Source organism: Melanostigma gelatinosum, assembly GCF_949748355.1.
Source record: "Melanostigma gelatinosum genome assembly, chromosome: 14".
NCBI lineage: Eukaryota > Metazoa > Chordata > Actinopteri > Perciformes > Zoarcidae > Melanostigma > Melanostigma gelatinosum.
In genome coordinates this window covers 5401292-5415093 of record NC_136647.1, presented here as the reverse complement: position 1 = coordinate 5415093, position 13802 = coordinate 5401292, and the positions used below count along the sequence as shown (strand labels likewise).

The 13802-nt window shown below is 43.0% G+C and overlaps 1 protein-coding gene across 1 annotated transcript in view; it reads left to right on the top strand.

The window, feature by feature from the left end:
* grk6 (G protein-coupled receptor kinase 6) overlaps window positions 1–13802 on the top strand; it is a 33532-nt gene that overhangs the window by 5028 nt on the left and 14702 nt on the right. The window contains exons 2-4 of the mRNA XM_079283410.1: window positions 2043–2138; window positions 11007–11119; window positions 13661–13738. Coding sequence (XP_079139536.1) covers window positions 2043–2138; window positions 11007–11119; window positions 13661–13738 — 287 coding nt within the window. The remainder of the gene's footprint in view (window positions 1–2042; window positions 2139–11006; window positions 11120–13660; window positions 13739–13802) is intronic.

Below are 13802 nucleotides of genomic sequence, written 5' to 3'. Positions count from 1 at the left end.
GTTTGTCTTGATTTACATGTTCCACTAATGCACACGACGGACATCATTGTCAATCAGCTCGGTGCCAATCCGGTGGCTGATGTTATCATCTGTTTCCCCGGGGTACAAACACAACAATCTCGTTTGCATTGGAGCTATGACACTTCGTTATTTTAGTAGCCGCTGCCTCGCATCATTTTAATAGCAAATCCTGAAGCGTGGTTTTGAGTTTCTCTGAGTCAGAACAAACAGGGAGGCTTGCTGCTGTATTCACAATGTCCCTCTGTTGTCAGGATATACAGTGACTGTGTGTTTGAGCCCAAAAATGTCTTTGCACAGCGAAACTTTAATTGTTAAAAACTGATGTCGCCCTGTGACGAGGTCTGAAGGACCCCCAGCAAGAGGTTGAAGGAGAGCGAGGGCTTTTTATAACCCCACTTTTGTCGTCATTTTTTAAATTAAAAATGAATTAAAAATATCTGACCTCTTTGAGTCCCTTGCTTCTACTAAAACCGAATAACACACACTAGACAGACATGTAGCAGGATGAATGCAACTATTGTCATTATCAATTACTCTGTCAATGATGATTTTCATTAATGGATCTGTTGCTTCGTCCATGAAATGCCAGAATATGGTGAAAGATGTCACACAAGTTAAAGGCGGTGTTTTCAAATGTCTTGTTTTGTCAGACAAACCAAAAGATGTTCAGTTCACAATGAAGTCAAAAAAAGAGAAAAAGCATCCAATCCTCAAATTAGAGAAAGTCAAACCAGAGAATGTTCAGCATTTTTGCTCGACGCCAGTGATTACTGGGTCGTCAAAAATGTTGATTCATTCTCTTATTTTTTCTGTTTTGCGGCACGTAATGCGTCACTGAGAAGAAAATCAGTGAGCAGGATCTTCCGATCTTAATCCAGAATAGTGAGAACATCTCCGCGGAGCGTGTCACAGGCAGCACCGGCTCTTGAAAGCAGCCGGAGAGCAACAACGCAGAGAGGACAGGAACTTCCTCTGTTTTTCTCTTTCGGCTTTGTTCCCATTGCATGAGTGACGTTCGCTCTTTTGTGTTTACTCTGCTGCAGTTTCTAAAGCAGCCGTGCGTAGCTGCACCCATCCAAACACGCAGACATGTTCGAGCATACTTCTGTGGGGACATTTTGTTGACCCTTTCTTTGAATTTCCAAAGACGTCACTGTAAACCTCATATCAAGTCGTTACCCCAAAGCGAATGACTAACACTGTGGGGACCTGATTATCCCCAGATTGGATATAAGTCCTCACAATGTGACTGTGTGAACGGGTTGCAGTCCCCATAATGCAATCGTACGTACAGTACTTTACCAACCAGATGGCAAGATGCACTTAATAAAGGAACTAACACTGAAATGCAAGAAAGCGCCCCGGGTCACGTAGCCTTGCACACACTGGACAGCTGGTTTGTGATTATCCAGGGAGGTTATTGCAGCAAAATGGTTTCTTTTATGAAGAGCTGACAAGTGTGGATGAAGACCCCAGGAACAGCGCCGGGCTTTGAAGCCAATGTTCGTAGTGGCCAAACCGTGGAAGGACGATTTCCCGGTTTCTCACGGGATGTCATTGGGCCCAAGAGGACGTTTTGGGCCGTAACCGACAGACCTAAATTAGGAAAAGAGACATCTGTAATTCTGCGGATATTTGTTTTTTTACCGGTGAATTAATCTCCCAGTACAAACACTTAAATATCCCTCATGTGTGCGAGCCGAGCAGCTGGGAGGCGGGTTAAAGGGAACACCAGCGCGCTCGCTCTATGGGGCCCATTGGGAATGCAGAAGATCCGGGTAATTTTACACCCGCTAGTTCAACGTTTTGGGCCTCAGGTGCCACTGAGCAACTTTCATAAGAATGAACAGGGCCCCAACTTCAACGCTGCATCCAGTTCTCTTTATACATCCATGGTGTGATACTAGGAAATAAAACAAGTGGCGTGTGTATTGATGCAGGGGCCAACACGGGGACATTTCACACATCTTTTCAGAGTGCATCCTGATTTGAGTTTTAAACCAAACCCGTTTGTTTTACAGGAGGCGGCGGGAACAGAAAAGGAAAAAGCAAGAAATGGAAGCAGCTGCTGCAGTTTCCCCACATAAGTTTGTGCGAAGAGCTGCGACAAACCACAGGTAAGATAACGGCGTCTTCCCACATTCTCACGAACATGCTCTTATCTCGTTTGACATGAAAGTCTCTTGTCTGTCGAGTGAGTCTTTGAAACAGATCAAACCTGTTGTATCCAGGGCTACTTGGTTGTTGCTCTGTCTGAACATCCAGACCTATATATTGTCACGGTGAAGAGACCCTCTGAAATCCTGTGACAGTCCCTTTGGAAACTTTTGGTGCCACTGTTTTTTGTTTGTATGAATTCAGATTTTCTGTATATGTTTGACACATGTTTTTTCAATCCTAGATAGTGACTGTGTGTGTCATCACCAGTCGCTGCATGAAGAAGAAGAGAGCAGTATCTAATTCACGAATGAAATCTGAGCTAGCGAAGATAGACTTTCCCTTCTTCTTCTTTGTATCGGGGGAAATCCCGTCAAGGCCTCCTGGCTGGGATATAAATGTATAAGTTACTTCTCCTATAATTTACCTTCACGGCTCTATGTAAAGCCCTTTGTTATAGCTCGCGTTATGCACCGGTTGTCATTATTTCACCCAGGTTAGCAGACAATGCTGCGTTTGTACTGGTGTCTCTGCATACGCAGCATGCATCTGTAATTATAAGAGCAAATCAGCACGAAAGGTCATGATTTCAGCTGTGGCCCTGAGGCTCAAAACACTTCAGAAAACAAATCAAGTCCACAACACACAGTGTACTTAACACTTAAGTCAGATTAGCTGGTTATTTTTGGTTACACAGATATACTGAAACACGATCTAATCATACTGTAATATTTATCAATGTATTACGTCGCACTGAGTTCATGTGATCGATGTTGATTTTTCATTTCCTCTCTGTAGCAGCGGCGGCCTAATTATACTTCACAGAAATAGACATCCATTCATCCATATGCTGTATATCCATTCTCTCAGCAGCAAACCTCGGGTTACTTATAAAAAAGGGGAAATGGATGGTAGACTCTGACACACTCGACTGGCTCGACCTCCATAAACAGCGTGCAGACATTAAAGTGGTATCGACCCTCTCATTTAACTCAAGAAAACAAATCAACGTATTTACCAAGATGTCAAGCTGTCCCTTTAAACAGATTACATGTGGAAAATAAGGATGGACGTCCTCACAGCAGCTCGGAAAGCAACACCACCACCTGTTCTGTCAAAAACTGATTTGACAGAACTGAAATTGAAGATACATGTAAAAGCAGAAAACCTGCTTACAGGTAGTAAAAAACACGTGCAGCCCCCTCAGGATCTAACTACGTTTTTTTTTATTGTGATCATCTCTTTTGGGCAATTTTTAGGAATATGACATGCTAACAAAGGCCCCATAACTGGAAACAAACTGGGGACATTGCGGTTAAATGGCACAACTCAGGAATCCCCAAACCAACAGTTTTATAATAAATAAATATAGTAATATATTTAAGTTTTAAAGATGTGTAAGATCTGGCCATATGCTCCAAGCAGTGAGTGGGCAGCTACTGCTGGGTTCATACAATCTAAACATACAGTCCTCAGTAAGAGTAGTTTTCTCATTTCTGCCACTTTGGATTTAATCCAATAAACGAACGATCAAAACATACACGGACCCCCGTAAGCTGTACTTCTTGTCCCGAGGGCAGAGTGGACGCTCAGTAAACTCTTCACATTCTGTTGATAATGTTAGTTCGTTGAATGTATCTTACACATTGCACCTTTTAAAATATATCCATCAATGTATTAGTACACTTTAAAGCCAGTTGGTGTTCCTGTTGCTTTCAGTTGTAGGATTTATTGGGCTTCTGATCAACTGATCAAGATGGATGAGTGTTTTCTTTTGTAATCATGAGGCTTCCTGTCCACTGTTGTAACTTCTGTTTTTTTTGTCTTTTCACTTTAATTTCTATTTTGCCCTGAAGATATTGTCAGAATCCTCAGAATCATGAGTACACTGAGCCGATCAGATAAAAACGAAATTGCAAGCTTACATTCTTCCAAAAGGTTCATAGTAAGCAGATGACTGATACGGTTCACAAAAGTCAAGCGCACGAGAACTCTGAATGCTTTGCAGCCTGCAGAAGAAAAAAAACAACATAATGTTGCTCAAGTGGTACCACAGAGGAAACTGTGGCCTGCGCAGCGAGAGGAAGCAGACGGGTGTTTTTGCTCTTTCAACCAGCAGTATGCGTACTTTCATTTTAACAGAGTTATTGATACCAGACCAGACAGAAGAACTCAGATATACGGGCAACAAGAGGATGGGAGTGAAAGTGCAGGGACCAGACGAGAAAGACAGGAAAAAAGTTGATTGTGATTTGTGATTTAAATCATTGTATTTTCTTGAATTTTGAAAATAAGATTGTAAAATCAAGGACTTTTGAGGGGGCAGGGGATGATATACACTACAGAGACCACTGTTTATACCATCTACGCCTACTCTGCACTGTAAAACGAAATATGTTTTATGTACGTTATCAAGCATTTAGTTTTAAGTCATTAAATACTCTCACATTTTTTTGGGGTTGAGCAGCACAAAAGGAATTGTCCCACCCTCATGCCGTGTGCACAACTTTACACTTTATTTTTGGTGGACTGTTTCTGCGCTTGTAGATGGAGCTCCAACATGGAGGAAAGCCGGGAACAGTTCAACATGTAGCTTTGTTTTCGTGATTTATGTGATAATCAATCAATTGTTTCAGCCATTTTTTAAGCAAAACTGCCAAAAATATTGTACTTGGGGAAACGGTGATCCTAACTGTTGAATCTACATGATTGCACAAATGAAATATTGGTATTGAACAGTTTCATTGATATTGCACGAGTGAATTATCATTTTCTACTGAAGCAGCGTTGATTGTTAAGTGTGACGGCAGCAGGAAGGAAGAAGCTCCGGTGTCTCTCCTTCACACCACGAGTGAAGCAGCCTCTCACAGAAGAAGCTGTTTATAAAGCCTGCATGCAATAATAGATTTCATGGAGTCATGTTTTAGTTCTGCCTTTTGTAGTCTCTTTGTTGTAGTTTCTCCATGGCAGACCTACGTCAGTGTGACATCCGCCATCCCTTCACAATGACATAGCTTAGTGAAAGTGTAGTCGGATTCTCTAAGCACCACGGTTGTCTTTTCCGAACTCCTCATGAATTCTCCTTCACATCTTTCCTTGACTCCATTTCTTCATGGAGGTCAAGGACAAGTGGTTAGGAATAGCCGTTCGGATGATTGGGAACAGGTGAAGCTGATCAGGGTGGGGAAAGGTACAGCCCACTAGCAGGAAACACACACAAGAGCAGGAAGTGAAGTGATCTGAAACGAGAGGGAGAGGGGAATGACAAAATAAAACAGGAAACCCAAAAATTACGTGACTTGTGAAAACAAGGAGAACATAACTCAGGGAACTTGAGGAGGTGTTACATGCACGAGTCAAAAGACCACAGAAAACAATGTCTGTTCTACTCCTATTCTATTGTACAACCTGTGATTAATATCACCGCGGCCACGAAGTGAAAAAGAAGCTTCAGAGCGAGACAGAGGACAGAAAGCGTGAGAAATGTAAACTGTTTTAGGAAGCCAGTGAGGGATCATGTTCAGCAAATACTGCTGTTGGTTGAGGTGGCTGAGATGGTGCACCGCAATACATGTGATATAAGTGAGTGTCAGGATGTCTTTTTCTAGAGACAACACTGGTACCAAGAACTGTAGCAAAAATTCCCTTCTGTGTCCCGGAGTGCTGGGAACAGTACTGATGATAACCTTGTTGACAACGCTACACAACAACTCTCTTGTTGTTGTTGTTGTTGTTGTTGTTGTTAACACCTCGTCCACACGCTTTAGTGTACTTCTGGTTTGGGTTGGTTTGCCTGTAGACCGCAAATAAAATGACATTTTGAGAAATAATCAAAAAAGGTCAGAGAAATCGCTCTTGAATATTTCTATATCTTTCAGCCCTGTGTGTGTGTGTGTGTGTGTGTGTGTTCAGATGAAAAGCAATCAAAGGGTTTGATCTCCCTTCGAGGTCAACTATAGCGACATGTGATGTCGGCGTGATGTGAAATATCACCGTTGGCGCCCATTGACAGTGTGGTTTTGTATGGAGGCACTGTCACTGCACACTGCTCGCTAGTAGGATACATCCATACATGGCGGGCGGTGCAGAGTAAATACACAGGCCACATTGTTATCAATTTAAGAAGAAGAAGAAGAAGAAGAAGAAGCATTGAGGCCCAGCTTATGATACCTGTGATAAAACATAGAGTGCCTTGAGGTGCAGTGTGGCGAGCCACAAGCATGAATCTATGTACAGTAGGTGTTTGTTGGGGTTTTCCGATTGGTCCCATTAAGTAAGTGCACTTTTACTCTGCAGGAGCTTATCGAGCAACAAAAGAAGAAAGAAATTCTTCTTCTTTCATTTTAAACCTGGCCATATTTATTTTTCATATCCTGGTGCCTAAAAGCAGATGTGGACTGTACTTCTGCCTCACCATCGACAACTCCACTCTGTCTCCCTCCCCACACATCCGCAACCTTGGAGTCATGTTCGACAGCAACCTCTCACCAACAAATCACCAGAACTGCCTTTTTCCACTGAAAAAAACATCGCCTGTCTCCGCTCATCACTCTCCTCATCTGCTGCTGAAACTCTGATCCGCGCCTTCATCACGTCCAGAATCGACCACTGCAACAGCATTCTTCACGGCACATCATCATCCAAAATCCTAAATAAACTCCAGTACATCCATATGCGGTACTTGGATGGTTTAAGATGGAATTTGAATTAGACATTCATGTTCCCCAGAGGATGTATGACATAAATCCTTCAGTTGTCCAATTGTTTAGGTTATGCCCAAATACGTGCAAAGCTAATAAGATTCCCATAACCGCATCTGTGTTTTGTGTTTTGTGCTTGTAAATAAATGTTAGAAAAGGGAAATTTCTGCATAATGAGTATGGCTAAAACGTTTGTGCTGGCTCATCATGCACATTGTTGAATCTGACATGAAAAAGCTTTTTTTTTTACTCACAAATTTACAGCATTGCGAGAACATGAAATGATCGTAAACATGTAAACATGTGAGGGGCTTTATGAAGTTGTCTCACAGGCCGGAGGTGGCCCCTGATCCTGGGACACCCTGTATATTAAATGAAGTTTGGTTGAAGCGGCGCATGCTCACTTGATCAGCAGCAGACGCTTTGTCCTTCGGGGGGAAACCTTGACGACAGAGCTGCTTCTTTCCTGAAAGGTGCGATGCAAAGTAGCTGTGATTTGAATGAACTCCGTCCGACATGTCTCTGTGTGACACACGGAGGCAGGAAGTTCACAAACAAATCGAATGTTGTGAAAAGCTAATTAGAGGACGAGATGAAACACTGATTGATTGTTCAGACAAAGAAAGTAAAACGTGAGGATTAGAAAGTGTGAGAGTGAGAAATGATAAGAGATACAAAGAGATGAGCTCAGTAATGATTCAGTTCTCACAATCTTTGTGGCAGCTTTATGAAACCAGAAGAAAGAGATGAGTGGGAGGGAGTCTCCAGAAAGACATTCAGGAAACCGTCAACTTCCTTGTTTGTCAGAAACTTCTCTTCGTCTCTTCTCTTCTCACTTATTTTGGTTTTCTATTCTCTTCTTCTATCTCCTCCTCTCCTGTATATCATTACACACCATGCAGGCAAAATGCAACATTTCTATCTTGCACAGCAATGTATTATCACAGTGATCGGACAGTTTTCTTCTAAAAAAAGTAAATTCAAAACTTCACATTCACATAACTCTCAATGACTTCCGGTTCTCTTCACACAGCTTTCTTCACTTAACCATGACGTTCAAATCATAACACAAGTGTAAACACTGAGTGCAGATTTCCAGTGTTGCTGACAGAAGTACTTCGCTGGTGTTTCGGTTCAACGAGTGACCGGGTTAACTGGTGACTTTCAGCCAAATGCGACAAGAACATGGTCGCTCGTGCTGACGGCAGCTGTTTAAAAGACGTCCTCTTACACCCTTTCAATCAATTGTGAATACAAACTCATCCGTGTTGATTATCCATGCCACCTATTTACTTTAGTTACGAGTAACATTCGGCTGAAAGTCACCAGTTAGCACGGTCACTCATTCAACTGAAACACCTGTTGCTCTGAAACAGTCGTTATCCTGTGGGAATTCTCTAGATACTTGAGTCTGCTGTTGAATTGTTGTTACCAAACATGCTACAGTCAGACATTTTGATGCTGTTGACAATTTGAATTTAATATTTAAAGCTTGCCAACTCGTCATGGATGGCTGGGGCAAAACTCCACTTCCGTTGCCAACATGCACGCGCATATCTTCCATGAAGTCGGCTGTAAAAGGTTCTACAACCATGGCGACATGTAGTGGCGTGTCCTTTATCTTCAGGACATTTTTCTTGAGTTCGCAGCCATGTTAGTGGCTCTGTGAGGCTGTAAGTACTGCAGTGCTTTAAGCTAAATGCTAAAGTCAGTGGGATCTGTACACTGTACAGAATTTCATGGTAATCAGTCTAATAGCTGTTGGACACAAAGAAAACCTTTTACACACACTGCTGAACAGAGCTAAACGTGAGAACCCAAAACCTGTGGCATCATGAATTCACTGTCGGGAGAAGGGACCCGGAGGCCCTTTTGGAGCATGCAGGAGGCCCAACAGTGGCCTCCTTGTGTAAGCTCTCTGTGTGATGATGGTGCAGCATGTTCTGTACAGTCCTGGAGCTCTTTTCATGTACATCACACCTACAGCCACTGTTGAGAAAGTCCAGTGATCCACAACCACAATAGACATTTCCCAGAACTGTCCGAGCAAAGAGAAGAGAAAAGAGATAATTAGAGTAGAACAGAGAACAAAGAGGACTTACGGTAGTAGTTTAGCAGAGCGCAATGGAAGGGAGATAAGTAGAGCAGCAAAAACTAAGTGGGATAAAACTGAGCATCAGTTACCATCTGTCACTGTACCACTGATAAGAGATTACTCAGTTAAGTGACAAGAAAACAAATAAGTTGAAGTCAGTGGCGGACTGAGGCCGTCTAAGGGGCAGGGTCTCCACGAGAAGGCCATTCTAGAGGGCACTTCATATTTGTTTTTCCACTGTAAGGGAATCATAGAGGACCCTTCATCCCGTTTTCTCCACTGGAGGGCCACCCAGAGAGAATTCCATGACGTTTTCTCCAATGGAAGGGCATTCTAGGGGGCACTTTATCATCATTATCGGCATCGTTATCGGCTCCATGCAGCAATCTTTTGACGAGGAGTGTCACGGCGCGACGATGTTCAGAAGGTGTAATGCTGAAGGTGCAGTGCGGTGCGAGTCGTTAAACAGAGAAGAATGAACCAGTAAAAGGGATGGAGGAAGAAGACAAACAATGTAGGTTTCAAAAGTATTCGAAAAGTTGGGTTGTAAATGCAAATGTGCACGTTGCAAACGAACCCGACACATTTGTGAGGCCTGAAGAACACACGCAATGTGTCTTGGTGTGCGATAGTGATCGTAAACTGATTTGTTTGTCGAAAAGTAAACTGGCTGCACAGATCAAACCAAACAAAACCAGTTGTTCCTTCCATTAGCGTTTAGCTCAGGTGCTAGTAGTGGGCCAGGTTGTTCATAGAGGTAGAGGCAGAAAGCAGCAACACAGGGATAATCCCATTGTTGTGGTGACGAGCTTTTCTTCTCTTCTTCGAGTCATTGCCTTTAGAGATGCTGGAGGTGATATCGGGTTCTACAGATGGAAGTCGTTTGACTTGCGGATGGCTTTGCTCTTCTCTGTCCCGATCTGACCTCTCTGCTGCTTCCTGAGTCACATGTGTTTGATCATGAAGCACCATGAGTCGCTTTGCATCCACATGAGTCACAGATGCAAATTGAAATGTTCTGGGTGTTGTTTTTTTTGTCCTGACGCTCAGCTGGGCAGATGAACCCAAACACCCCAAAATATGTATCTAAAACCTCCCTTAGCATGTAAAGTTGGCGATATATAATAGTTGTCATTATCATCATTGTCATCCATCAAGTAGGCTGTCCTATGTACTGTGACAAATATTTTACGGCTGCAACTAAGGATTATTTTTCATTCATCGACTTGAAATAATTAATCGAGTTTTAATCTTTTTTTAGATTATTAAATTTATTGTCTACAAATTGTAAGCAAACAGTGAAATATGTCAAATACAAGCTCCTAAGTTTTGCAATTTCTGCTGAAAAAAAAGACGAATCATTGCCTAATCATGACAACCGTTATAAGATGATCATGTGGACTATTGTTTATTTCCTCTGTTTTTAATATGTTTGAAAACATATAAAAATGTAGTTAACGTCACCCTTTTATTAATGTGGTGTACTGTGATCATAAATGTTATTCTTTTTTGTTTCCATCTTTACTGCAATTTTTCTCAATAATTGTCACGTTTTCCACTGCTCCTGTAATAAAAACTTTCCCGTGAATGAGACTGCTGATCTATGCAAATGTTATCATGGAGTTTGCGTCAACACCCGCATGCTGTGTGTGCCGATATCTGACCATTAAATGTGTCAGCGTCATTCATTGTTGTATTGTGTTACACTCCACTCCGTCAGTCAAATCACTGACGCATTACATTGTTTACAACTCTATGAATTATAGGTGTAGTACTAAAATGATGGTTGTTCATATCCCTGGTTGCTTGAGCATTTATTCAACCGACTAATTGGACGGTTAAATGTTAGTGTTGAAGTGGATGTTACATCACACAGGAAACAGAAAATTAAACAAGATTCTTAAGTCGTAGTTGATGGAAAGATGCACCCATTCATTTCTTAGATTGCCGAAATTAGTTTGAGACTTTTTGATTGAATCATAACTTCATTGTTTCAGCTCATTAAACAACATTGTGTCTCCTTGTCTCGATAGAAAAGGACTACAGCAGCCTCTGTGAGCGGCAGCCGATCGGACGGTTACTGTTCAGACAGTTCTGTGAGACTCGACCCGAACTGAGGCTCTGCGTCAAGTTCCTGGACGCTGTGGTAAGAAGTGTGTGTGTGTGTGTGTGTGTGTGTGTGTGTGTGTGTGGGTGTGTGTGTGTGTGTGTGTGATGGGCTATTTGGATGTTCGTCTTGTTCCTGGAAGTCTGTACATTTGTGTTGAAGAGATTAAAAGTTTTGTCTCAAATGCCCTTTTCCGTGTGGGAAGACAGAAGGATGGAATTGTGTGTGTGTGTGTGTGTGTGTGTGTGTGTGTGTGTGTGGGAATGAGGGAGGGTGGTGGGGGTCTCAAGGACTTGTGTGTCTTTCTTCCTCAAAAGGCTGCTCGATTCTTGTTAATGAAGAGAGGGAGGTATGTGTGTGTTTTCTTTAGAATCATCGCTATCTTAGAGTAACAAGGACACTTTTTCTGCTACTAAATGTTTTTAAATGTAATTTTCAAACTATTTCAATTAATCTCTGAAGAATTGAAATCTTAAAGTTACTACAAGGAACTTTAAACTGATTATGAAACGGTCTCAATGTGTATGAATGAATGCCTTTGTATGACCTGCATAAGTAAACAAGACCATCAGCAAGAACGGCTATTTCTTAAAAGAAATGATGCTCGTCATCGGTGCCACCGGGTTGGATCACGGCGAAATCAGACAAAACCATACAGACAAGACACTCCTACAGCTCAGACTCCAGCGGGGCCTCCGGCAGCGCCCATCCTGCCGCGGACAAACCCAGATCCGGCTTCACTGCTGACCTTCGACCTGCAGCTGGAGCTCTGGCGGGAGGTAGAGAGCTCAGTGGCCGGCAAGAGCGTGTCCTTCTCCAGCCACGAGCAGAGCTTTGCCCAGCTGCTCTGCCGGTCCCCGCTGGGAGCGAACGCCGTCACCGCGCTGCTGGAAGTCCAAACCGTATTGCTGGGCTCACACAGGAGGGAAGGGAGGCACCGGAGAACCAGAAGCAGGACTGCGCGGGGCAGGCTTCCTGACCCTCTGATACTCAGAAACGCTACCGCTTTTGTCCACAGGGTCTTCCAAAATCAACACAAAATACATGTTCCTTGTAGTAGCTTTAAAGACAGATATCTGTAAATCTGCCCAATAAAAGAAAACACAATATTATCTGGTCATGTAGATAAAGATATAGTTTTTTGTTCTGTGATTTGAGTGAACTGTCCCTTTAAACAAGTGCAACATGGTGAGTTAGTCCTCATGTGGGACCTTTGCTGCAGGAAGTGCCTCCAACACTTGACGTTACGAGTGAGGAGGAGGAGGAGGAGGAGGAGGAGGAGGAAGTTGAGTTTAATATCTGTTTCATGAAAAACGTGAACTTTTGACTTCTGGAGAGGAAACTGCGTCACAGTGTCGACCGTCTCGTCTACCTCCCATGTTGTAAACGTGACACACACACGCGCACATTTTCTGTTGACCTTATCTGTCACGGTGAACGGCTCGCTGCTCGCTCTGCTCACTAAAGGAATGTTTCAGTCACACTCTTGTTGACATTTATTTGCCAACATAACATCAGGCTTTATCCTCCGGAGACCATGATCGTAATATTTGTCAAGTTACCCTCCGATTTTTGGAAAAAGACGTGTTAGAGATGGAAAACACTTAAAAAAGTCCTGAGATATTGTTGGTCGAAGAAGAGGGTAGTCCTCATTCTTCACGCCTTTATTCATGTAAGAATAAAACATGAAATACAGTTTCTCCAGTCAAGGTGTTGATATTCTAAGTTTTAGGGAAATTCCTTTGTGGGAAGACAATATCAATTTTGCAAATGGGAAAAGTGTAGAAACCTTTGATGGTGGCTCGGCTCCTTGGAAACGGTGGGTTTGTACAGGATTTCCCGAGTCGAGCAAGTCACGATTCCGCTCCAACTTTTAGTATCGGCTCAGCTCGCTTAGAACCGCTTCCCGTCTCTTCTCAGAGAACTCTGCGAGAGAACCAGATGGAAAAGGGAAAATGAGATTTGAAACGTCTCTGCCGTCACTTAGCATTACAGGCTCTCGCTGTGAGATGGGGAGAGGAAGCACTTTGGACTTTTCCAGTCAGGCTCAGTTTACTGCAAGTGAACTCAAAGGGATGGTTGGATGTGAGGCGGAGAGGATACGATCGGCTCGTGTACTGCTGGGTGTGGAGCAGGCCTCCCAAATCCCTTCAATTAAGGATTGAATTGGGTTTGGCAGTAATCAAGGCCTTCAGAGGTCTTCAGTGGAAACACAGAGAGTTGGTAGAGCAGCTGAACAATCACTCAACATTATTGTTCATTCACTTTTATCATGAGGGTGATCAGATTATGATCACTGTACAACATGTCAAATAGTCTGAATGACTCGTCTGACTTTGTTTTGATTGTTTTGCACAGAACTGATGCAGTATCTGTTATGAACACGCTTCCTTGCTTATTTTTGTTTTAGAACTTGTACAAATAGATACAGGACAAAAATGTATTTTCTTATAGTGAAGCTGACGTTGCCACATCTGCCACATCTGGGTAACTGAGGGACGATTGCGACAGAGCTCCTGTAGCGACTGTCGGTCACCTCTGGTTCCCGCTCTCATTTAGTCTTGATGTGTTTCCCCGCAGGCGGAGTACGAGGTGACTCCGGATGAGAAGAGGAAGGAGTGCGGTCAGGAACTCGTCGACAAATACTTCAACCCAAAGGTAGCAGCCGCTTTCATGGTCCTCCGTCACTCTCTATGTTTCCCTGCAGGTATCCCTTCACGAC